The 27,282-nt window shown below is 42.4% G+C and overlaps 1 protein-coding gene across 1 annotated transcript in view; it reads right to left on the reverse strand.

Annotated features, from left to right (window-relative positions):
• LOC135505725 (ATPase family AAA domain-containing protein 2B-like) overlaps positions 1-27,282 on the reverse strand; it is a 121,914-nt gene that overhangs the window by 50,053 nt on the left and 44,579 nt on the right. Inside the window, exons 21-24 of the mRNA XM_064924799.1 lie at positions 22,457-22,653; positions 22,066-22,225; positions 15,389-15,511; positions 11,537-11,650 (exon numbers count right to left, since the gene is read on the reverse strand). Of these exons, the coding sequence (XP_064780871.1) occupies positions 11,537-11,650; positions 15,389-15,511; positions 22,066-22,225; positions 22,457-22,653 (594 nt within the window). The remainder of the gene's footprint in view (positions 1-11,536; positions 11,651-15,388; positions 15,512-22,065; positions 22,226-22,456; positions 22,654-27,282) is intronic.

Consider the following 27,282-nt stretch of genomic DNA (forward strand, 5'->3'; position numbering starts at 1 on the left):
ACTGTAGACGAGTCAAAAGAGTTAGCGCAAAAAGGGTCAATGCAGAGATTTATGGTAGATATTTGGTTAACTATTTAGCAATCTTATGGCTTAGGGGAAGAAGTTATTCAGGGTCCTGTTGGTTCCAGACTTGGTGCATCGGTATCACTTCCTTACTGTGGCAGAGAGAACAGTCTATGACTTGGGAGGCTGGAGTCTGATAACTCCTCTAGCGTTGCTTTCATTTGTTAAATGCATTGGTGACTCACAACAACAAAAAATAAGTCTAGCCAGGTGATCAGTTGTTCTCCCAACATCCCATTTTCTAATGTAAACCACAACCATAAGACAAACTAATAATGTAACTGTTTTATCAAAATAGTTAACCCTTTTTTAGCGATAATCATTGATCTGGCTTTCAAATGTGTATGAAAATGCCCTTGTTATACATTGAACCATAAACAATCCCCATCCACAAACTCCTGGGGAGCAGGATTTGTAGAAAATGAACACAGGTCTCAAACAATCTAAAGCACAAGCCCACATGCTCGTGAGCAGCCAGCTAATCGTTATATTTAAAGTATAGCCAACTTGGATCTACTTGCTTGCTAACAAGGCAGAACCGTTGAACAGTTATGAACACACGCTCCTGCCTGTCTTCAACTGTTTGAACAGCCTGTTCACTTTGTTGAGATGTTGAAATCAAGTGGCCTACATGGATAATCAGAATGAGAATGAGTTGCCAATTCCTTATATAAATGCATCTTTTTATGCTCACCGTGCAATTATAAAAACAGACTAGACAGCTAGCACATAACAGTATGTAGCTAAAATGCTGCTAGTGGTACCACAATACAGCGAGAGAAACTGAGCCTTCATTTAGTATGGTGTGCTCTGTTCTACATTTTGGGAGTTGAGTCATAAAAAAGCTCCCGTTAGAAGGGGAATCGACAGATTGTTGGACCAAATCACAAATAGTGAGTTGAAACAGCTGGTTGTCAGAGAGGAAGTGATCTTTCATCTTTGTTGTTGTGAGTGGGAAGGTGCACAGTGCACACAGAACAAGCAGCAAGGAGATGAGGCCATTTCTGTAATCAGACGACGTGAGGGCTTTATATCTGTGGCAAAAATGTAGAAAGATGCATATCCCCTCTTAATTAACATTACAGCATCGTTGCATTAGGAAGGCCTATTTTCAGATCTCTTTTTTTTTCTTTGATAATCATGATTGAGACCCATTACTGGTAGTTCTGTGGTAACTGCACAGTGATTGTCATTTTGGTTAGGGATTTTTTTTTCTTTTACATAACGATTCAATTTCATTTAAACTTTCTGAAGTTCAAACGTTCACACCGCTAGTGTGTCTATGGTTAGGAAAATTAATATGCTTTGAGGAACGCAGAGACCGTAGCTAGTTAATTATTCAGACTGGGGAAGCCAGAGAGAAATAGATGGAGGACAAACATTCCAGACAGCCACATTAATAACAAATCAGACTTAAATTCTCACATTCTTACTCAATGGTAACTCCTACGACAATAACGCAGCATGTGTGTAGCGGTTTCCTTTTTTTTGCTGCTTTCATAGACAGAATAATTATAACAAATCAGGCATGACTGATCAGATGGCGATATGATGAGGATCAGATTCAAGTCACTTTTAGAGACCGGCCGTGTTTAGCTGCTTCCATAAGCCTGCTTTAATGGATCAAAGGCCTGACGACTTACCAGATGATGATAAGGTGGTGACATACCACTTGGGATCATCTATTAGCAAAATGGTGGGCAAAACCGAACCGAGAGAAACTTCTGCATCTAGAGACTCCCAAAATGTTTGGGTTAAAATACACTATATATATATATATACACAAAAGTATGTGGACAGCCCTTCAAATAGTGAATTTGGTTATTTCAGCCACAGCCATATAAAATCAAGCACATAGCAATCTCCATAGACAAACATTGGCAGTAGAATGGCCTTACTGAAGAGCTCAGGGACTTTCAACGTGGCACAGTCATAGGATGCCACCTTCCCAAAATCAAATTTCTGCCCTGCTAGAGCTGCCCCGGTCAACTGTGAGTGGTGTTATTGTAAAGTGGAAACGTCTAGGTGAAACAATGGCTCAGCCGCGAAGTGGTAGGCACTTGCAACACTCACTACAGAGTTCCAAACTGCCTCTGGAAGCAAAGTCAGCACAAGAACCGTTCGTCGGGAGCTTCACGAAACGGGTTTCCATGGCCGAGCAGAAGAGTGGAGGCTGTTATAACACCAAAAACGGGGGGGACCAACTCCATATTAATACCCATGATTTTGGTATGAGATATTGGACAAGTAGGTGTCCACATACGTTTGTACAAATAAATACATTTTCCAAATGGTCACACACAGTGTATAAGCAACCATCCTGATCAATCAGCAGATATGAGAGCAACACCAGCACAGGGGATTCACCATATTAGCCTTCTTAGTACCAGTGGCCAATCTTCTGAGGTGTGCAGGAATTGGGTAACTGGCTAGGTCCCTAAGAACATCTATGAAGGTTCTTGAACATAAGTGAACGTCTATGATGAATGTCCCTTGTGCCAGACATAACTGACTGCATTACAGGAAAACAATGAAAGTAAATGCCCAGAGCTGTGTGTGTATGAGTTTCTTTATGCACAATTAGAATGGCAGTGAAGAGACATACTTATTGAAAACCTACCGCGAGTCTGCTGTCGACCGTGACAGCCCTGGAATGCAATTTGGGGGTGGTTGAGATTTCCCTAAACCCACAAACGCTCCCCAAACAATAAATATGCCATTCAACCTGCCTGGCCATACAGCTGCTTTGATTGATCAGATAGATTATCAGAAAAATAAAAATGTTAAGTAGTGGAGAGTAAACGCTCTAAATTGCATCAATTCAGTCTGTCAAGAGTCAAAGATACGGAAAGAAAAATGATTAACGCCTAGACGTCTAGAGCCATCGTACTCTGCATTGCTTGATTAGTAGAAATGAAAACCAACTCCAATGCACAGTGTTATGCTTACTATAGCAACAAGCATACGTCTCACCTTAGTTGGTATCATAGCACACTTACAGGTAACACATTCAGTGTTAGGTAACATTCAGCACATTCAAAACCCGAAGTGGGAATCAAACCCACAACTCAAAAACCCTCTGGATAGGAGCATCTGTTAAATGACTAAAATGTCATGTAGATGGCCTGTCGTGTGGATTGCTCCATTCAAACCCCACTTCCCCTGGCAAAAACACTGTAGTCGGACTCATTGGACATGCAAGCAGGCGTCAACCAGAGATGCTCAATCAACAAAACTCTTCCAGGTCTGTTTGACATAAAGGGTATTCAGTCAGTTACTATGATATCCATCTGCAACTATCTGCATGGCATGTCAATAACACCGGCAATATTAAACTCTGGAGGACAACGACCAACTTTGGCAGAGTGGAAGTGTACACTTAACAGATGTCCGGAAGACAAACGACTAGGGCTGCGTGAGCGGAATTAAAACACACACACAGCGAGCGCGCGAGAGAGAGAGACTCGTCCTCAGAGAGATCTATTCACACTTGTCAGAACTCATCTGCACCCTAAAACAAAGGGAAGAGAAAAGGCATCAGAGTGGATTTTACATTAATTTCCCGCTTGGTGCCACAATGTTCCAGCAGGCATCTGTGCACACAAAATGGCAGCTTATGCTGAGAGCTCATCGCTGGATGGCTTGGGGGGGATTTCATTAGCTTGCACTACAGGGTGTGTATATTTGTGTGGCCAACGGGTAACACAGCTGTGACTAAACCTCTAGGTCCAGATCTAATAACATGAAGACTCTTAACAGCTTCAGATGAGGCCAAATGTTTGAGACTTCCATTTTCTAACAATATAAAATAAGAGGGATATTAGGTACTGGGGGAGATTCGGATGAAACCTACATGTGGAAAAACTGGAACAGGAGTGTCAGCCCCCTAGACTTGATGTCCACACCCGCGCATAAATGTAATTAGCATAATACAAAAATCGCCATCAAAGTCTGTTTGTTTATTAAGGGAGAAACCTCTGGGTTTTGCATGGGCTGCATCTCAATCCAACGCACCCTCCGATGTCGGCCTTTCGTCTCTGCAGTGGAAGGTGGCAGAGCTACAGCTGTTTGTCAAACCCAGAGACATCCTGAAAATCTGTCTTCTCAAAAACCCGCTTGGGCTAGAAATTGTTTACTGTACGACACCCACAAGCTTCACGGGACCCGTCCCAAGTCGCTGGCACCGCTGTCCCAAATCCGAACAGATCTTCTCACAAAAACGTATGTAGCATCCGAATGGTTTGAGGTAGAAACTAAAGACCCCACCATCAAAAGCTGAGACTCCCACGAACATGACCACATTCTGTTTCTAGAGCATTAAGGCCAAATTCAATGTTTCATCAAATATTATTTTATATCTACAGGGGTCCTAAAATTCTAAATCTGTTTTCTCAGTTTTGATTTTATTCCAGGTTTCTGTTTTTCAGGTTCTCACACTCACAACAATGCTTAAACCACATCAATATGCTAGACCACTGAGGTCTGGGAAAAATGTAAGACATTTTGATTTTTGGGAGTAGTTAGAATAATTAAGCTGTGCACCAGGAAGAGACCGTTGTTTGGATAGCAATGTTTGTTACGCAAATGTGACTCCAGAGTTTGCCAAACAAAATGGCCACTGGATTGATGAAAATAATCCTAATATTCTGCCAAGTAGGGTTAGGCTACTTTGTACTTAACATTTAATTGAGAAGGCTTTTGGGAAAGCCTTTCCATCTCTCCATGAAGACGGTTATCATAAGCATCATTGCGCCCACAGACAGGGGCATTCCTGTGCCGTTTCAGAAAGTTGTAGGAACATACAACTCACCGATGCATTTTGGGAATGTGCTGCTACTTCGCTTCTACTACTTGCAACCGTCCGTGGATTGTTCTTTTCGCGGCCGGTATATTCGCAATCTGAAAAGGGTGAGAGAGACAAGGAGTGGGGCTGTTGCCAGTGTGTGCAAGTGTGTGTGTGTACGGCCGATTGTCTGACAACTGGATTGGATTCATGTTTACGCGAAACATCGTCAACACACAAATTCCAAATACGGAATGTACTCGTCATGTAGCCGACTCGTTTTGTACAGTGTGTATGTTTGTGATCTTATGTTTATGCAACCCTAGAAGGAACATGTGAATTCAGCTCTTTTCTCAATGTGAGAAATCTTGAGTGGGAAATATCCTGTGCTGTTATCTTAATGATTAGCAGGGCAAGTTCAAAGATCTGAAAACAGACTGTGGTGTGTGGTAAATCAGATTTATGTTTATGAAATCATTTCTCGAGTGAACATTTTAACTCAAAGGTGCCATGGAGATGTTTTAAGATTGCAAGCAATGTATTCGCCATCTGCTTGCAAGATGGGGATGGTGTTTTGGACAGCCCCGAGATGGCACTGAGCCCAGAGGGCCTGTCATCTCCCTTGCCTGGTTCATCACCTTCCCAGACCCTCTCCCCAACACCCATGCACCATCCAGAAGCACCCTCACTCTCTGCCCTGAAACTCCAACCTCCGCCCTATCTCCCCAACCCTGCTACAGTGGCAGGAAGAGGAAGACAGCGGAGGATCGTTTGACATTTTGCAGCGGATGGATGAGGATGGATGAGTTAAAGAAAAACGGCAGAAACGGCAGAATCCAGCAAAAGCCTTCTACGACGTCATGGTACCATGGATGATGTCTATTCCTCCTGATCAATATCTTCCGTTTGTAACGGAGATGACTATGTCTTTCATAGGAACATTGATCAGTACCATGTCTCCACTCAGTCCACTCAAAGCCCTCTGTCTCACACCAAAATTGAGTGTTGTGCGATGAACATATTTGTACTGATGTTGGATAAACATGCTCTTTAACGCCCCCCCCATAATTTCACACATTAGGGAGGTGGGTAATATACTGTTTATTGGCTTATTTTGTCGTTCACATGTTAAGGGAGTGGGTAATTTACTGGTGTTTACTTTGTTTTTTTAAATCCCATTTCCCCTTTCATCACACTTGAGAGCAGTCTTTTTAATGCTTGTTTTGTTTCACATTGCACTATTGTTTGTAATAGTGTGTTTCACATTGCACTATTGTTTGTAATAGTGTGTTTCACATTGCACTATTGTTTGTAATAGTGTGTTTCACATTGCACTATTGTTTGTAATAGTGTGTTTCACATTGCACTATTGTTTGTAATAGTGTGTTTCACATTGCACTATTGTTTGTAATAGTGTGTTTCACATTGCACTATTGTTTGTAATAGTGTGTTTCACATTGCACTATTGTTTTTATATAGTGTGTTTTATATTGCACTATTTCCCTCGTGATACCTTCTTGTGATCGTAAACAAATATCTGGATATTTGTACTTTTAGCAGAAAATATTACTGTTCAGAAATCAATCAGTCACTCCGTGAACTTGTACTCGTTTGTACATGCGCTATGTAAATTAGGTTAATGTCTTGGGGGGGGTGTGTGTGTCTGTCCTCATTTGAAAGGCCATAACACATAACACAAGGTTATACATGGTCATGTAGATTATATAAAACAAAGACCAAGGATTGAAGTGACTCATTATGGTAGTCTTTGGGACAATCGGAAGTATTGAAGATGCCTTTCCTTGTTAATTAATGCTTCGCATAGGTTGTTGTACAAGAGACAGGTATTCTCCATCGTCCCCTCGTGTTCAGGGGTCATTTTTTCTTCTCCTGAGTAGTAAGAGCCATTCAAGTTCTAGGAGTTCAACCTGTAGCAATTGCAATTCATAGAGACATGTTTATTTCCTCGGCTAGTTAAATCCTTAAAAAATGTAGAGTTGAAAAGCACATAACACCGGATCCAGAAGTTCAAATGCCATTGCTAGCTACAGTCAGAGTCCCTCGGATTCTCTCGCTTGGTTAGCTACTCTGGCCTCCCAAGCCCCCTAGTGGATACACAAGGCGGACTTCCTCTCTGGGTGAAACGCAGTGACGATGTGGACAAAAGTGTGCACTGCCCCCTACCCACACCCAAAGACTCCGCTCTTTCACATGCATGCACGTCAATCAACGGCGAAGCTTATAGCCCTTCCCTACTCTTCCCAAAGTCATTTAAACTAAAACTATTCAATAGACTAGGTATAACAGTTGTGTAAAAAAAAATATAAAAAATAAAATAAAAAAACATCAGAAAGTGTAAAGCGCTGACTATTTCTTACTTCAAACTACTTTCACAGAAACGGTCTGCTACCATAAGGAGCATCCATATTGCTGTACAAACAAGCACTGAAAGTTTCAGTTTGAAAAAGTTGTGGTCATTTAATTATCTTTGCTATGCTAATAGTGTCTAGTCTGATACCTGGTGGTTCTGTAGAGCTGGAAACGTCCTCTCTGCTCTATGAAACATTCTAGTTGGCGTGTTCCACTGACTGAGGGGGAAACTGTGAATGTGAAAGGGCCTAATCATTACCTAGTCTTGGACTGTTCCTTTATTCAACAGAAGAATGTACTCTAACTTGCAACAATACTTTACCCAATCAAAGCTTACACTCTTCTGGAGGAGAGTCAAAAACAGTTAGGACTGACCTCAAATGAAATGTTAGACTGTTCCCATCATATGACTTGATCTGTATCCTAATACGTTTAGTTTCCTTAGAAACGAAAAGACTCATTGTGTGCTCCTTAACATGAGTCCATGCGGTGTCTGTGTTGCCCATGAGGGGATGTGGGTCAGCTGGTTTTGTTTCTTAGGTAGCAGCATGCCTGGATGAGCATACATACTACCTCAGTGTCCACACGCACATGGGCCTGCGGCTCTCCAGTGAGCTCTCTTAGTTTTCTGTTGCATGCATACTGAACACAACCATGAGCGCCAACATTGGAAGTCTTTACTTGGCCAGGTCAATGCTTGTACAGACAGTGACACTATACGAGCTTGAATAAGACACATCCTTGGCATTCAACAGAAAGGAAGGAGATAGATTTGTTCTCAGTGTGTATTGAAGAAACTCTGAATACAGAGAATAGAAACACCATGTCTGTACATGCATCTACTTGCCCTGTTGTTCCATAGCACATATCCAGGTCATCGTCTATTCAACCACCCATGTTGTCAAGAAGAAGTGTTTACTTATTAAAAATAAATGTCTCTTCTCATCAAGAACTTCTGATGAATTGGCAGGCAGGGGAGAGTGAGAGAAAGGATATAAAAGGACAGAGAGAAAAGGTTGGTCGTTTCCAATGAGGTGTGAGTGGAGACTGAGGCAGTATGTGATAGAGCCAACAGGCAGGAAGACATTCAGCCTCCAGTGGGCTGTTGCTTTGGGCTCCATATTGACTAACCTGTAGTACATACATTTTTACATTTAGAGTCATTTAGCAGATGCTCTTAAACAGAGTGACTTACAGTAAGTAGTGAGTGAGTGCTTACTTTTTCCATACAGGTCTCCCAAGGAAAAAAATGCATTAGCTCGAACAACTCTATACAGGCCTTATTGCAAGCCATTACACAACCTACAGCTTTAAATGAATTGTGAAAACTGCTCTTCTCCGTCCTGGCACCCCAAATGGTGGAATCCGCTTCCCCCTGAAGCTAGGACAGGCAGTCCCAGAGTGCCCATTTTCCAAAAACATCCGAAACCCAACTTATGATTATTATTTATTTATTTTAAACACTTAACCAGCACTTGCACTTGACCCTCCCCACCTCTGACTACTAACAACTATGTCATTGAGGAAAAATGTACTTTCTATGCCTGTGAAATGTGGTCGTCCCACCTAGTCATCTTAAGACGAATGTACTAACTGTATGTCACTCCGGATAAGAACGTCTGCTAAATGACTGTCAAATGTTATTGTGACAGCATCGTTATATCATGCCGGTAGATGTAGACTCTGTAGACTCATGTTGGGAGTTCTTGGAATATTACTCAAAGAAAAAAAAACAGCTGATGGGCTCTCCTTTCCAATCATGGTTAACATTGACAGTCAACATAAAAAGCTGAATGTCGGGTGGGAGAGACGACAACTTACAAAGCTCTCTAAATATAAGCCTAGAGCTAATGCAATACATTTTACAAGAACTACTATAATGGCATACTGAGCAGCAGAGCTACAGCTAACATGAACATGCAGGATTTACAAGGTTCCTACACAAATAGCCAAGTATTCCCAAGTTAAAGACAGTCAGCTCACGTGGTTTCTAGAAACTTGAGGCGTATGAATGGGAACACAGGGGAGTGAATTATGGATGAGGGGATGGTACAGTGGTTGAACTCTCCTCCATATCTTCCTGGCAGTGCCCTCACTATAAACCCAGGAGGGCCCTGGGCTGGCAAAGCCTAAACCGCCAGGTTATAGGGCTCAAATAACTCCATACTCCCCATATAGCCTAGTACAATATTTGGCCCAAACTAAACAGGTAGCCTTAATGGCTCTGAACTGGAGCTCGATCCCAGATTCCTCAATTTCGACCACATGGGGCTACCACACAGTGCTATGGGAAATAGAGCTAACTGAAAGGCCCTGGGTAGAAGTTTACCCAAATTCACTCTGGTTTACCCTCACCCAATCGTAACCTTTGCTGATGGTGTTTTGCCACTAGACACTGATTCAAGGCCAGTTATGTTTTTCAGCCAAGAGACAACTTCATCAGCGGCAGTATCTCTTCCCAAGGGGGGAGGGGGGGTGCAAGATTCTGTCATATCTATCTCAACACCTAATTGATTCCCCCTGATCAGTTAATTGGACATGTCCCCAACGTGCTCCAGGTGAAAATTGGTTGCCGATGATGAAATAATGAATTACCCGAGCTAATTAATTAAGTTCTGGAGCGTGGTGATAAGTTGTGGGACACAGTGAATTAGTGACTGACATGTGCAACACTTTGCTTTGGCTCCTGAAATTAAATGGTGAGACACTAAATGGTGGAGACGCAATTTGCCAACTTAACCTCCTTGGATTGGTCAGACAGGGTAAACAGAAGAGGAACATAATATACTTGACCACTTCTACATGAAATTCATAATCACAACCACTTACAACCCCTTGGGTTACTAATAGCAAATGAGGATTGACTGAGGTCAGATGTGGCTGTAGCTGATTGTGTTGAATACACCCACAGAATAAGAGAGCTTGAAGTATTTAGATTAAAAAAGGAAGAAAATAACATCTCCTTGACTACTACATGCAATTACTCAATCACTTGAAAAGCTTCGCATTATTGGAAACAAACGTGACGACAAACAATTTCACAGGTTTGACAGAAGTCAAAGATCGACCCGATGTAACTGAAGCTGGTTGCGTTTATACTATGTACTGTACTTACATTTTATACTCTTAGGCCTATAAGTCACACGCAAAAAAAAAAATTGACTTCAACACATCAATCCACGCCCACACTGTAAACCCTGAATTGTGTTAAGGCGAAAGTGCTGTACAATAAATCCAGCATTGCATCTCGCCTTCTACATAATTAACAGCAAGCTAGAATCTAACAAACACACAAAATATTCAAAGTAAGAAAGGCTCTAGTCAAGGCCTACTTCTCCCTGGGCCAAAACTCTGGTTAACACACACAGGAGGAGGCCAATTACTGGTCTCCAGAGAGACAAGCGCCAATCTGTGGCAGAACAGAGTATGCAGTAAGATCTAGTCCAGTAGTGTCAAAACTAATTGTGTGGTGGCTTTATTTGTTATTTACGTTATTAGGGGTTACTGTGAACCAACAGATTCTGAAACCATACGTTTAGACAAGTCTTACAAGTCGGCCTAAACGGAGGGGACACCAGGTAACTAAGCTGAACTAGGATTCAAATACAGCAGAAGATTTTAATCACAGAGGTGTAAACCTCTTCATTCATTCAGACAGAAACTCAGTGGTACAGGCAGCAACCTGGGGCGGCAGGGTAGCCTAGTGGTTAGAGCGTTGGACTAGTAACCGGAAGGTTGCGAGTTCAAACCCCCGAGCTGACAAGGTACAAATCTGTCCTTCTGCCCCTGAGCAGGCAGTTAACCCACTGTTCCCAGGCCGTCATTGAAAATAAGAATTTGTTCTTAACTGACTTGCCTGGTTACATAAAGGTAAAAAAAAAAAAATATCTCCAATATCACCAACACTCCCTCCTGGTTGTCAGTGGTACAGGCAGGTAATGATCTGGTCCGTTTGCCCCCTGGCCCTCCCCACTCGCCGTGTGCTCCAGGCAGTGAGGGCAGGTAATTGCTTTGTGGCGTGGTCACGCTCCGCACGTAGATACAGGAGAGAAGACTAGAGTCTCTTACGTGGCTGCCCACTGCGCATGTGTTGAGCTAACACGGTGAGGCTGCTGATTCTGTAATCAGCTGAATGACCTCGTTCTAAATGATCTGAACACCGATTCCTCTACACCTTACACACACAGAACTGAGTCACACATCTCACTTCAGCCACGTCTCACGTGAATCAACCGTGGTGAGAATGTTAGTTGAGCAGGTGTGTGAGTGCCTGCCAGTGTGTGTGTTAAATGAGTATGCTTGTGTTTGTGTGGTACTCACTGCTGCTGCAGTGGTGCTTGTCGACGCTGCTCCCAGCGTTCTCCTCTCCGGCCGGCTTCCTGGTGGTTACCACGGCAGCCAGGGAGACAGGAGGCACATCCAGAATCTGGAGGTCTGCAGACAACATACAGGGTCAATAAAAAAATATGTTTTTTATTGTCACATACACCAGAAAGGTGCAGTGAAATGTGTTGTTTTACAAGGTCAGCCCGTAGCGCGCGCGCACACACACACACACACACATACATACACACACACACACACCTTCCCGACTCCAGGGCAGAACCATATCAGCCAAGATTAGGTTTTGCTGATGCAACCCAACACCAGGCAATCGAACAAGTACGAATGGATACCTTTAGCATCTCTACTGGCACATTAAATATTCACGGCTGTATTCCCTTTCAGCTAGTTGACTTCTGCTCCTAAAATATTAATTTGCGGCGGCTTTGTGTGTGCGTGCGCATCGCCGTGAAACGGAGGAAATCAGCAGTGATGTGTGTGACCCTAGAAAACCCCTAGTCTTTGATGAGACTGTGTTTCTAAGACAGGAGGCCTTAGCAGTTTCAATAATACGGGTGTAAAAAAGCTCTTATGTGCTCAGAGTGCATCAGCCTGCACACAACCCATCCTCTCTTTTCCCTCCATCCCCACCTCCATCACAAAGTGGCTTACCTCAGTTATACTCACATGCGTGTTTCTGCTCTGCATGCAAGTTTCTACATGATTATTCATTGATGAATATGTGGTGTATGTAGATTTGCACATGATCCTGTATGTGTATGTTTGCATGTGTGTGGGTGATTCTGTGTATATAATCAAGCTAAATGTATGTAGTATGTAGGAGTATAAGTATGAACATATTGTACTACCAATACTATATCCACATTATCCTTGTGCGTGTACACTATCAAGTGTGTTTGTGCATGATCATCTTTCTCTGTGACTATACAAGCTTACATACAGTTGAAGTTGGAAGATTGACTTCAACCTAAGTTTATGTATTAAAACTGGTTTTTCAAATTTCTTGTTCACAAACAATAGTTCTGGCAAGTCAGTTAGGACATCTACTTTGTGCATGACACAAGTCATTTTTCCAACAATTGTTTACAGACAGATTAATTCACTGTATCACAATCCCAGTGGGTCAGAAGTTTACATACACTATGTTGACTGTGCCTTTAAACAGCTTGGAATGTTCCAGAAAACGATGTCATGGTTTTAGAAGCTTCTGATAGGCTAATTGACATCGTTTGAGTCAATTGGAGGTGTACCTGTGGATGTGTTTCAAGGCCTGCCTTCAAACTCAGTGCCTCTTTGCTTGACATCATGGGAAAATCAAAAGAAAATCAGCCAAGATCTCAGAAAAAAAAGATTTGTAGACCTCCACAAGTCTGGATCATCCTTGGAAGCAATTTCCAAACGCCTGAAGGTACCATGCTCATCTGTACAAACAATAGGATGCAAGTATAAACACCATGGGACGACACAGCCGTCATACCGCTCAGGAAGGGGACGCGTTCCCTCTCCTAGAGATGAATATACTTTGGTGCAAAAAGTGCAAATCAATCCCAGAACCGCAGCAAAGGACCTTGTGAAGATGCTGGAGGAAACGGGTACAAAAGTATCTATATCCACAGTAAATAGAGTCCTATAGCGGCAGAGTAGCCTAGTGGTTAGAGCATTGGACTAGTAACCGAAAGGTTGCAAGTTCAAATCCCAGAGCTGACAAGGTACAAAATCTGTCGTTCTGCCCCTGAACAGGCAGTTAAACCACTGTCCTTGGCCGTCATTGAAAATAAGAATTTGTTCTTAACTGACTTGCATAGTAAAATAAAAGGTAAAATAAAAAAAAAAAACTTAAATGGCTGCTCAGCAAGGAAGAAGCCACTGCTCCAAAACCGCCACAAAAAAAGCCAGACTACGGTTTGCAACTGCACATGGGGACAAAGATGGTACTTTTTGGAGAAATGTCCTCTGGTTTCATGAAACAAAAATAGAACCGTTTGGCCATAATGACCATCTTTATGTTTGGAGGAGAAGGGGGAGGCTTGCAAGCCGAAGGACACCATCCCAACCGTGAAGCACGGGGGTGGCAGCATCATGTTGTAGGGGTGCATTGCTGCAGGTGGGACTGGTGCACTTCACAAAACAGATGGCTTCATGAGGGAGGGAAAAGTAGGTGGATATATTGAAGCAACATCTCAAGACATCAGTCAGGAAGTTAAAACTTGGTCGCAAATGGTTCTTCCAAATGGACAATGACCCCAAGCATACTTCCAAAGTTGTGGCAAAATGGATTAAGGACAACAAAGTCAAGGTATTGGAGTGGCCATCACAAAGCCCTGACCTCAATCCTATAGAAAATTTGTAGGCAGAACTGAAAAACATGTGAGAGCAAGGTGGCCTTCAAACCTGACTCAGTAACACCAGCTCTGTCAGGAGGAATGGGCCAAAATTCACCCAACTTATTGTGGGAAGCTTGTGGAAGGCTACCCGAAACATTTGACCGAGGTTAAACAATTTAAAGGCAATGCAACAAAATACTAATTGAGTGTATGTAAACTTCTGACCCACTGGGAATGTGATTAAAGAAATAAAAGCTGAAAAAATTCTTCAAATTATTAAAATAAAGTGGTGCTCCTAACTCGGAGCTCGGCAAATTTACGCACTTATCAACAGAACATCCCTGGTAATCCCTACTGCCTCTGATCTGGCAGACTCGCTCAACACACACAATTTGTATGTAAATGTCTGAGTGTTGAAATGTCCCTGGCTTTCTGTAAATAAATAAAAACATGGTTTGTTTCAGGAATTTGAAATGTGTACTTTTGATACGCAAGTATATTTTAAACCAAATACTTTAACTCAAGTAGAATTTCACTGGGTGACTTACCTTTTAATATCACAACAGAGTTACACATGGGAGTAAAACAAACATACAGTCAATAATACAGTAGAAAAATAAGTCTATATACGATGTGAGTAAATGAGGTGAGATAAGGGAGGTAAAGGCACAAAAAAAGGCCATGGTGGCCAAGTAAAACACTGGAATGGTAGATTTGCAGTGGAAGAATGTGCAAAGTAGAAATAAAAATAATGGGGTGCAAAATTTAAAAAATGAAAATACAGTAGGGGAAGAGGTAGTTGTTTGGGCTAAATTATAGATGGGCTATGTACAGGTGCAGTAATCTGTGAGCAGCTCTGACAGCTGGTGCTTAAAGCTAGTGAGGGAGACGGTTTCCAGTTTCAGAGATGTTTGTAGTTCGTTCCAGTCATTGCCAGCAGAGAACTAGAAGGAGAGGCGGCCAAAGGAAGAATTGGTTTTGGGGGTGACCAGAGAGATATACCTGCTGGAGCACATGCAACTGGTGGGTGCTGCTATGGTGACCAGCGAGCTGAGATAAGGGGGACTTTACCTAGCAGGGTCTTGTAGATGACCTGGAGCCAGTGTGTTTGGCGAAGAGCATGATGCAAGGGCAGCCAACGAGAGCGTACAGGTCGCAATGATGGGTAGTATATGGGGCTTTGGTGACAAAAAGATTGGCACGGTGATAGACTGCATCCAATTTATTGAGTAGGGTATTGGAGGCTATTTTGAAAATCACATCGCCAAAGTCGAGGATTGGTTGTATGGTCAAGTTTTACAAGGGTATGTTTGGCAACATGTGTGAAGGATGCTTTGTTGCGAAATAGGAAGCCAATTCTACTTAAAATTACTAAAGTAAAAGTATCTTTAACTTTATTCAAGTATGACAGTTGGGTACTTTTTCCACTACTGAGCCTTAAGCTAAAACAACACTCTGGCAATCCTACATGCAAGGAACATGTGTGTGTGTTTGTGTTCCTCACCCCTCTTCCTGCGTGACTCCTTGATTTCCTCACACATGCGATTGAACTCTGGGTCGAGCTCCGAGGCCAGCATGGCGTGCGCCGTGTCCTTCAGACTGCACGCTCTGTGGCGGATGATCTTATCTGGAGGGAGAGAACACTGTCACTAATACACGCACATGCACTCAATTCTGTATTGGCATTGTAGATACATTACACCTACAGATTCAATTACTTCGGCCTGAAGAATCACATGACAGATATTAATTCGGGCCTATGAGGTTGATGCCCTGCCATCGTTCTGTCCCTGCCTCTGCCCTTCACAAGCACACCCTCTGCTGGCCACAACACAAACTACTGGATGTGTCCCTGCCTGGCCTCCAACACAAGGAGCAAGGGATTATTGTTCTCTTACTGTTCGGATGCAGACAAAATAGCTGCCTTTGGTGAATGTAAGGAGACAAACCTCAAGCATACAGTCACTCTCCTCCCTTCTCACTGAGACACATATATTGCATATCTAACACACACACACTTCCCCCAAACAAAAAAATCTTTATCCTAAAAACTGGTTGTCAGTGAGTTGAGTGTTTGTACGAGCACGCATGTATTTGTGTAAACAGACATCCTCTTCTCATTATGCCACACAACCAACAGGTTCAGAAAGAGGGCCAGAGAGGTCACCATCTGACAGCTTCTAACCACTAATTGGAAGACCGTGTGTGCGTGGTACAGTCCTGTACTGTCTGTCAGAGTATGGGGCGACAGGGTGCAGGGCAGGGTTGAGTGGAGGTCTGTACCCTTATCGAACCCCGTGTCACCTCTGTCGAGAGCTGACAAGGACATTCTGCCACCTACTCTCTGTGTTATGTGTAAACAGTGTTCGCTGCGAGTTTGAAAATGTTTGGGTGTTTTCGTCTAGAGTGGTGGAGCTGGTTTGTTTGTGAATGCGGGGTTTACTCTGTGTTGAGCAGACAGATTTAGTTTTCTAACTTAATGAAGTTAGAAGAAACAGGGGAACAAGACCTTCCTTCAAGACAGCAGAGTACAGCCTCTGCTTTCACTGCAAACAGGATGAGGAGGAGGAGAAATGGAAGAGAGGAGTGGAGGAAAGGAGGAAGAGAAGAAAAAGAAAGAATAGGAAGAGGGGGAGAAGAGGACTATTTGGAAGACAAAGGAAGAGGACAGAACACAAGCTGTATTTCTCAGTGTCTCAGAGCTCACAATGGGGAGGGGCCTTTAGTGCAGAATTTGTGGCCACTGCATTCAAACAAAGGACCTGGCCTTCCGCCTGCCTGCAAAATCACAGATATGATTTATTCATCCGTGTGTGAGCTCATGTGTATAAAGCTGCATTTAAATCTAATTGTTTTTGTCACATGCTTTATAAACAGGTGTAGACCAACAGTGAAATGCTTACTTACAGGCCCTTCCCAACAATGCAGGAACTAAAATAAATAATATTAAAAATAATAATAAATACCCGAGTAACAATAACTTGGCTATATACATGGGGTACCGGTACAGAGTCGATGTGCAGGGGTACCAGTCAATAGATGGGAATAAAGTGAAGAATAATAAACAGTAACAGCAGGGCATATGATGAGACAATAGATGGGAATAAAGTGGGGGGGTCAATGGAGATGTGCAGGGGTACCAGTCAATAGATGGGAATAAAGTGAAGAATAATAAACAGTAACAGCAGGGCATATGATGAGACAAGTGGGTACCAGGGGGGGGTCAATGGAGATGTGCAGGGGTACCAGTCAATAGATGGGAATAAAGTGAAGAATAATAAACAGTAACAGCAGGGCATATGATGAGACGAGTGGGGGGTCAATGGAGATGTGCAGGGGTACCAGTCAATAGATGGGAATAAAGTGAAGAATAATAAACAGTAACAGCAGGGCATATGATGAGACGAGTGGGGGGGGGGGGGGTCAATGGAGATGTGCAGGGGTACCAGTCAATAGATGGGAATAAAGTGAAGAATAATAAACAGTAACAGCAGGGCATATGATGAGACGAGTGGGGGGGGTCAATGGAGATGTGCAGGGGTACCAGTCAATAGATGGGAATAAAGTGAAGAATAATAAACAGTAACAGCAGGGCATAGGTTGAGACGAGTGTGCAGGGGGGGGGTCAATGGAGATGTGCAGGGGTACCAGTCAATAGATGGGAATAAAGTGAAGAATAATAAACAATAACAGCAGGGCATATGATGAGACGAGTGGGGGGGTCAATGGAGATGTGCAGGGGTACCAGTCAATAGATGGGAATAAAGTGAAGAATAATAAACAGTAACAGCAGGGCATATGATGAGACGAGTGGGGGGGTCAATGGAGATGTGCAGGGGTACCAGTTAATAGATGGGAATAAAGTGAAGAATAATAAACAGTAACAGCAGGGCATATGATGAGACGAGCAGGGCATATGTGGGGGTCAATGGAGATGTGCAGGGGTACCAGTCAATAGATGGGAATAAATGAAGAATAATAAACAGTAACAGCAGGGGGGGTTCAATGGAGATGTGCAGGGGTACCAGTCAATAGATGGGAATAAAGTGAAGAATAATAAACAGTAACAGCAGGGCATATGATGAGACGAGTGGGGGGGTCAATGGAGATGTGCAGGGGTACCAGTCAATAGATGGGAATAAAGTGAAGAATAATAAACAGTAACAGCAGGGCATATGATGAGACGAGTGGGGGGGGGGGGTCAATGGAGATGTGCAGGGGTACCAGTCAATAGATGGGAATAAAGTGAAGAATAATAAACAGTAACAGCAGGGCATATGATGAGACGTCAATAGTGGGGGGGGGGGTCAATGGAGATGTGCAGGGGTACCAGTCAATAGATGGGAATAAAGTGAAGAATAATAAACAGTAACAGCAGGGCATATGTTGAGACGAGTGGGGGGGTCAATGGAGATGTGCAGGGGTACCAGTCAATAGATGGGAATAAAGTGAAGAATAATAAACAGTAACAGCAGGGCATATGATGAGACGAGTGGGGGGGGGGTCAATGGAGATGTGCAGGGGTACCAGTCAATAGATGGGAATAAAGTGAAGAATAATAAACAGTAACAGCAGGGCATATGTTGAGACGAGTGGAGATGGGGGGCTCAATGGAGATGTAACAATGGAGATGTGCAGGGGTACCAGTCAATAGATGGGAATAAAGTGAAGAATAATAAACAGTAACAGCAGGGCATATGATGAGACGAGTGGGGGTCAATGGAGATGTGCAGGGGTACCAGTCAATAGATGGGAATAAAGTGAAGAATAATAAACAGTAACAGCAGGGCATATGATGAGACGAGAATAATAAACAGTAACAGCAGGGCATATGATGAGACGAGTGGGGGGGTCAATGGAGATAGCTACCTGGACTATTTGGTTAACCATTTAACTGAGCAACAAGCAGTGAGAAAGAAACCTCCTTTAGTTTAGTTGGCCCACAGATGTACAGTATCCCAGGGAGATGGAGACAAAGAGGCTCCCTGAGAAATACAACGTACAGTTTAATTGAATGCTGTCGGGTCGCTGGGCTTCCATTTATTTGGCTTTCAATTAACGCCACAGCATACGATGGGAACTTGAGTTCTTACCGTTCTTCCAACTATATTCATTCCAATTGCTTATGGATTATTCATAAGCCTAAATCCATTCCTACAACCTTCACTTTCATGTAAACACCAACACAGCCTGCGTATTTAAATAATGCATGTTATTCTAATCGATTAGATAACACCTTTTCGCAAGTGACAACCCCTGCTATATTCAACTGGGTGGGAGTGTGGGTTTCAGTGTTGCAGAACAAGCTCTATTATGGTGGTCCTACGGTACATTCCAATGACTTGATAGAAATGACTTTACAATTAAAATGACAGAAAATGTTTAAATTTGGTGTGTTGTTTTGGATATCGTCTAGGCCTAGATGATCACGGCTGGCTTTCAAATAAGATAACCTTTAACATGAACCCTGCCTTCTCTTGAGATTAAAGTGATATTTACAGTTTAATTTGAAGATATGAATTGCCAATGTTTGTTAGTTTAATGTGTCAAAAAGAAGAAAAAAGGTTGTGCTCTGTCAAGTAAACATGGACTGATTCCCTGTTGAGAAACAATATATAGCCTGGCGCAGTGGTCTAGGGCACCAGAGACTCTGGGTTCGCGCCCAGGCTCTGTCACAGGCTCTGTAAGTATCTACTCACAGCCGGCCGCGTCCGGGAGGTCCGTGGGGCGACGTACAATTGGCCTAGCGTCATCCGGGTTAGGGAGCATTTGGCCGGTAGGGATATCCATGTCTCATCGTGCAATAGCGACTCCTGTGGCAGGCCGGGCGCAGTGCACGCTAACCAGGTCGCCAGGTGCACGGTGTTTCCTCCGACACATTGGTGCGGCTGGCTTCCGGGTTGGATGCACGCTGTGTTAAGAAGCAGTGTGGCTTGGTTGGGTTGTGTTTCGGAGGACATATGGCTTTCGACCCTCGTCTCTCCCGAGCCCGCACGGGAGGTATAGCGATAAGACAAGATAGTAGCTACTAACAATTGGATACCACGAAATTGGGGAGAAAGTTTTTAAAAAGTTATAAAAAAAAAAAAAGAGAAACAATATATAATTGTAAGAAAATGGATTTAAAAGTGCTAAAATGTTCAGGGGAGGACAAAGTCAATCACCCATGAATGGACCTACAGGAATAATTGAAGAATTAAGCCAGTGTTAAACAGAAAGCAGCTCCATTTTTACACTCAAATCAGTAGGCCCATATCGATACCTTTAATAATATCATTAGCTTTAATAACCTGCAAGAGAGCTGTTCGTTCTCAAGAAACTCGGCACTAAGCTACACTGACGAGTCACTTCAGATGTCACGAGCAAGTCTTGACATGGGCTTCGAATTTTAAAAAAAGACTGGTGCACTTCACAAAATAGATGGCATCATGAGGGAGGGAAAAGTATGTGATTATATTGAAGCAACATCTCAAGACATCAGTCAGGAAGTTAAAGCTTGGTCTCAAATGGGTCTTCCAAAAGGACAATGACCCCAAGCATGCTTCCAAAGTTGTGGTAAAATGGCTTAAGGACAACAAAGTCAAGGTATTGGAGTGGCCATCACAAAGCCCTGACCTCAATCCTATAGAACATTTGTGGGCATAACTGAAAAAGCATGTGCGAGCAAGGAGGACTACAAACCTGACTCAGTTACACCAGCTCTGTCAGGAGGAATGGGTCAAAATTCACCCAACTTATTGGTGTATCTAATACAGTGGGGCAAAAAAGTATTTAGTCAGCCACCAATTTTACCAGCCACTAAATATGTAAGTATGTATGTATGTATGTATGTATGGAATGCCGTCGTGACTGAGGGCAGAACAGGCGACAGAAATGGTTTTGCATAACACGCTCCGATTACAATGGGCCAAAAAGTAGATTCAGTGCATATTAATCTTAAAATAGTAGACATTAATGAGCGTGTCTCCGGACCCCTCCTGTCTCAGCCTCCACTACTTATGCTGCAGTAGTTTGTGTGTCAAGAGGGGCTAGGGTCAGTTTGTTATATCTGGAGTATTTCTCCTGTCTTATCCAGTGTCCTGAGTGAATTTCAGTATGCTCTCTAATTCTCTTTCTTTATCTCTCTGAGGACCTGAGCCCCAGGACCATGCCTCAGGACTACCTGACATGATGACTCCTTGTTGTCCACAGTCCACCTGGCCGTGCTGCTGCTCCAGTTTCAACTATTCTGCCTGCGGCTATGGAACCCTGACCTGTTCACTGTGATTACTATTATTTGACTATGCTGGTCATTTATGAACATTTAAACTTCTTGGCCATGTTCTGTTATAATCTCCACCCGACACAGCCAGAAGAGGACTGGCCACCCCTCATAGCCTGGTTCCTCTCTAGGTTTCTTCCTAGGTTCTGGCCTTTCTAGGGAGTTTTTCCTAGCCACCATGCTTCTACACCTGCATTGCTTGCTGTTTGGGGTTTTAGGCTGGTTTTCTGTACAGCATTTTGATATATCAGCTGATGTAAGAAGGGCTATATAAATATATTTGATTTGTAAGCAAGTTGTGAATATCCAACAGAGATTGTCAATAGTATATACAGTAAATGTTGTGGTGGATTAAAACAAAAGATTATAGGGCTGTGACCTCCCTGTGAACAGAAGTTATGTTTTGTCGTAATTACACCAGTTTTGTTTTTGCTGATTAAGATTTAGTATAGGGAAAACTAACTAAATGTTTATTTTAGGAAAGGATTAAATATTTCATAGGTGGTTTCCTTGGGAGAGCAGTTAGTGAAATTCTGCAGTTCTAAGTACAAAGGTGCCCAGATCAGGCCGTAAAAGGTGCTTCCAATTAAGCAAGTCCTGGCCATTTGTTTGCTTTTGCCCTACGTTTTACCACACCCACCAACACACCCACGTTATGAATATTTGTTAGTGGGATCAATACAGTGTATGATTTAATACGTGGATTTATTTTATTTGGTTTTAGTAGGATCTTCACGGGTTAGAAACGCATCTTAAATGGCACACAAATGAAATGTACTTAAGTATCCATTGTCCGAATTTTGGTTACACAAATTCTCCTGACAAGAAATGTACTAAATAACTCAATGTAAACCTGGTACACAGAATGTTTGAAATGTCTTTAAATACACACACACGCTCCTAAAAGTCCCTCCATGTACCTGAGGGCTCCTTGTCAGGGTTGTACTCCAGGGCATTGCTGCAGATGAGGTCTATGTCCACCAAGAAGTTCTTGGCCGTCAGGTATTTATGGGTGTCGATCTTGGTCATGACCGTAGATAGATCCATAGGCTGAATAATTACCTCCAGGTAGTCTGACACCTGAGGGAGGGGAGGGAAAAAGTCTATTTAAACTGGTGCAATTCACTCCATTTAAATCAAAATCAGTTAAGAGGAATTTGTCCAGCAGTGTCAATTCTCTAGAAGCAGTGCAATACTCAAATAGAGGCGAGAGGACAGGACTCAAATAATGACGCAACCTCCCTAGGTTACCTCATTCCTTTTTTATCATTACTGTATCTACTGTATCAAGCAATCTGTGTTGTTACCCACCTCCTCAATGTCGACAGGTTTGCTGAAGATGTTGAAGCGTTTGTCTACGGCGAGGCGCCTGGTGACGTCCCTGAGGAACAGACGCAGCTCTCTCAGAGTGTTCTCCTCCTGGTCGGCCAGGCGACGCTGCTCCTCGGGGGAGAGAACCCTGGGGCCAGGGACCTCCGCTACCGGAAGCACCTCCTCACATAGCAGGGCTAACGAGATAAGAGGATACAGTAGGTGAGTGAGTGCATGTTTGAGAGCATTCTCCTATACTGCTTCTCAGGCAAGAGTGGTCTCGGGACTGAAGCCTGCACTACTGGTAGGACCTCAGCATGACAAAAAGCAAGTGAAGTGAGAAAATTTGAGTGTGTGTGTCTGTTAGAGAATGTGTTCTCCTCCGAATCTCCTACTCTAGGTTGATCCTCAACTTCTTTCTAAAGATATCATCAACAAATGAACAAAAACCCTGTACCCCCAGTCTTTGGCCTATGAGTAGGATGTGGTTGCTGAATTCCAAATCAACCCCTAACCACCAGCGCACTCCTGTCAACCTGAAATTATTGGAACAGGATGCGACTGAAATATGGGATTTGCTTTATATAATACCCAGCCTCTTGCTTAATTAAAACACCTATCCAGTTAGATCTACAATTAGATCTGCTGCTGATAGTCATTAGTAGCCTACCAAACTTGCTAACAGCCAGTCGCTAATGGCCTGGTACTCAGCACACTATAGTCCTAATCCCTCAGACATCAATATAAAATGCAATGAACAAATCAAACTTCATGAGAGCCCTGGCATTCAGAGTTTGAGCGGATCACCTGTTGCATCAGAGACCGCTCCTCATAGCTGGTTGATGCATTGAATGACAGTGTTGCACAACATTTCTATAGGCCAGTGGGTCAACAACCGGTCGATCACTATATATATATATATATATATTTTTTTTTTTAAAGCTGGCTTTCCTTTAATCTATTCAACAAAAAGATTGCCACTGTTGGCGGTAGGTGCACTTGATTCAGCATTCCTATTTGTAAACATTTCATATGCCTGAAGGTACAACTCCACCTACCCGGCAAGCCCAGAGAGCAAATCAAGTGCACCTATAGGCCTACCACTGGCCAATCAGATAACCGTGTCTGCAGTTTCCTCAAGCCATAGACTAAAAAGAAGCCTCAAATGCACAGCAAAGTTGATACTGTGAGATGTCAAAACTTTTAAATCCATGACTAGAGACTTAACGAATACAGCAAAGAGCTGCTGTTTACGAGTAAGTTCCTGTTTAAGTTGTTAGTCATCACTGTAAACACTTTGTTCAACACTTATAAGCCATGTGCATTCTCCCTACATCCACTCAAGCTACACCAAAAACTGCAGAAGCAATGAATAGCATAGCAGTGTTTCGATAAGCTTGCGTTGAAGCGGCTTCTCTTAATATCGAGGAATATTTCACTCTCTCTGGTCATAGGAGTAACAACATGAATTGGTGCATGAAGCAGTACTAATGCAGTGCGACTTCAGTTTCACCATCAGCTGGATGACTGTCCCCTTATCTCAGCGGGGGGGTAGGATGAGAGGCATCCCTCCCTCCCCTCAGACTGGCAATCAGACGCAGACAATCACTCCGGTAATTATTATTTTTGTATAAATTACGTTTAGCTGTGCCTCACGTAATACAACAATACAACAAATGATCTATTACCAGTGTGATCATCATATACCTAAAATTGAAATGAAATTTTTAAATGGTCTGAGATTAACAACATTGGCAGGGCATTTCAAGCATAGCCAATAGGCATATGCGGTGATAAGTGTATTGGGCCTACAACAAACCTCATTGCTTCCTAACTGTTTTTAATTGCTTAACGTTGCATAAGCTTCGGTTTTACACGTCACGATAAAAATACAAATCTGAGCAGTAGATGTCGGTTTGCATTCGACTCGGAAAGATATCTTGACTCAAAAAGGTTGGTGACCATTGCTATAGGCTATACAATTGCGTGAGAAAACAATGTTTTGATGGCCTCTTAATAAGAAGAGGACACCTTCAGCTTTCTATAGGTAAGGTGTACTATATTTATTTCTCAACTTTCCTAATATTAAGCAAATTGCGTCGCTTTACAACCGGAGTAGCCTACCTGGCTGACATGTAAAATGAACTGTGGGAAAAGCGCCCTCCATTCGCTATTCAAGCGCATACGGATGACATGTCTTTTTTTACACTGCCCCGGTTCTGGTAAGTGCATAATAATTGCCCATTCTAAACTAATTTCACACATTATTTAGTATATGTAAAGACAAAATTACACTGAGAATAGTCTGTTTGGGGAGAATATTATCACTTGTGAAGGATGCCCAGCGTGTGGACATGTGCAAAAAAATAGAGCATGCATCCACCGTCTTTTCAAATCATCGTCGACCTATGTGTTTTGATAAGGTTTGTATCATCACAACTAACTAAAGTGTCTCAAGACCACTGAAACACAGTTGGAGAACACATATTCTAGAGAGTCTTGTGAAACATGTGTTCTTATAAGCTCAGTCATCGCGCAATTGCGGGTGAAAACAGTTTTGACTGGCCACTATTTAAAAGAGGATTCCAGCTTTCGCATGCTGCTATAGGTAATGCTAAATTCTAGAAATTAAGCAAATTAATCTGCTTTACAACAGTACCGCCTACCTGGCCTATTAAAAACGTAACCTCCATTCGCTATTCGAGTACAGGGTACGGATGACATTTCTTTGTAGGTGCCATTTTAAATGAAAATAATTCCACACATACAGTACCATTCAAAAGTTTGGAAACACCTACTCATTCAAGGGGTTCTCTTTATTTTCTACATTGCAAAATAAGTGAACACGTCAAAAATATGATATAACACATATGGGATCATGTAAAGGGGGGTACCTAGTCAGTTGTACAAATGAATGCCTTCAACTGAAATGTGTCTTCCACATTTAACTCAACCCCTCTGAAATACTTATTTTACACCATAATTTGCAAATAAATTCATTAAAAAAATCCTACAATGTGATTTTCTGGATTTTTCTTCTAATTTTGTCTGTCACAGTTGAAGTGTACCTATGATGAAAATTACAGGCCTCATCTTTTTAAGTGGGAGAACTTGCACAATTAGTGGCTGACTAAATACTTTTTTGCCCCACTGTATAAGAAACAGCATTGTCTGTAAAGGTTAGGCTACTCGGCCCAACAGTCAATAGTGTTCGGTTGACTGGTCTCATTATTGCAATAATTAATCGATATTAAATAAAGATGATTGTTTGAAGAAATGAGAAAGTCTCACTTGGTTAGAATATTCCACCACAATATGCCATCAAATCAAATCTGGTTTGCACTTAGTGGGACTATCATTTGTTTTTCAACAGGACAATGACCCAACACACCTCCAGACTGCGTAAGGGCTATTTGACCAAGGAGAGAGATGGAGTGCTGCATCAGATGATCTGACCTCCACAATCACCCGACCTCAACCCAATTGAGATGGTTTGGGATGAGTTGGACTGCAGAGTGAAGGGAAAGCAGCCAACAAGTGCTCAGCATGTGGGAACTCCCTGAAGAATGTTGGAAAAGCATTCCTCATGAAGCTGGTTGAGAGAATGCCAAGAGTGTGCAAAGCTGCCATCAAGGCAAAGGGTGGCTACTTTGATGAATATAAAATATATTTAGATTTGTTGAACATTTTTTTGGTTAGTACATGATTCCATGTGCTATTTCACAGTTGATGTCTTCACTATTACTCTACAATTTAAAAAAATAGTACAAATAAAGAAAAACCCTTGAATGAGTAGGTGTCCAAACTTTTGACTGGTACTGTATATTAGTAGGCTATATGTAAAGACCAGATTAAATTGAGAATAGTCTGATGGGTGAGAATATCATCAAGGGCTTATCAAATTGTAAATGAGACTGATGAAGTATGTGCAGCCTGCGCAGGAAACAGAGCAGACTTTTTCAAATCATTAGAGTTGGATCATTCAAGTTTAAAATGTATTAGTAATCAAAACATATAGCCTAACAGTTCATATCAAAACTAAAGTTGCATAAATAATTAAATTAAGCATATAGGATGACCCATTTCTTTGTTAACCACACAGAGCAGCCGCATGTGCACACTCCCTCAAATGGGACCCGTTCCAGGAAACTAGGCGTATGTCACGAGTCATTACTTCACAGGAGAGCCATTTGAGCATAAACTTGTTTTTTGGCAGAAAAGCCTTCCCGAACACGTGAACTTTCGTGTGCCTTAAAAACAAACTCGTATGCCATCTGCAAATACAATTGTTAAATTACGAGCCGAGTTGGTTTAGCCACAGAAAAAGTGGAATTCGAGACTGATAGCTAAAGATATGGAGAAAACACGGATTACATCTTCAAACTAAGGGCAACCATGGCATCCGACAGGAGATGCATCAAACCATGCTATATACGGGTAAGATATTACACATCTGAAATTGACAGAAAGTGGTTTTATTTCAAGTTAAAGTGTACTGTTAGCTTGCTAACGTTAGCTGGCTGGCTCGCTAGCTAACATTGTGTATGATCTTATTCTTCGTATTTCAGACATTTACTTGACTAGTTATAGCCTAATGTTAGCTAGCTAACATTGAACCTGGTTGGTTAGCTACCTGCAGATTCATGCAGGGGAGTAACATCATGAGATTATGGTTAATTGTTTAGACAACTGGCAAGCTGCCTACCTTAACAAAAATACTCCACTATGCAAGTATCCATTTCAATAGAATGGCATCCATTTCAATAGAATGGCAGCAACAACTGTTGATAGAAGTACGAGCTGGTAAATTCACTCTGGCTATCTAT

This window comes from Oncorhynchus masou, chromosome 19 (assembly GCF_036934945.1).
Source record: "Oncorhynchus masou masou isolate Uvic2021 chromosome 19, UVic_Omas_1.1, whole genome shotgun sequence".
Lineage (NCBI taxonomy): Eukaryota > Metazoa > Chordata > Actinopteri > Salmoniformes > Salmonidae > Oncorhynchus > Oncorhynchus masou.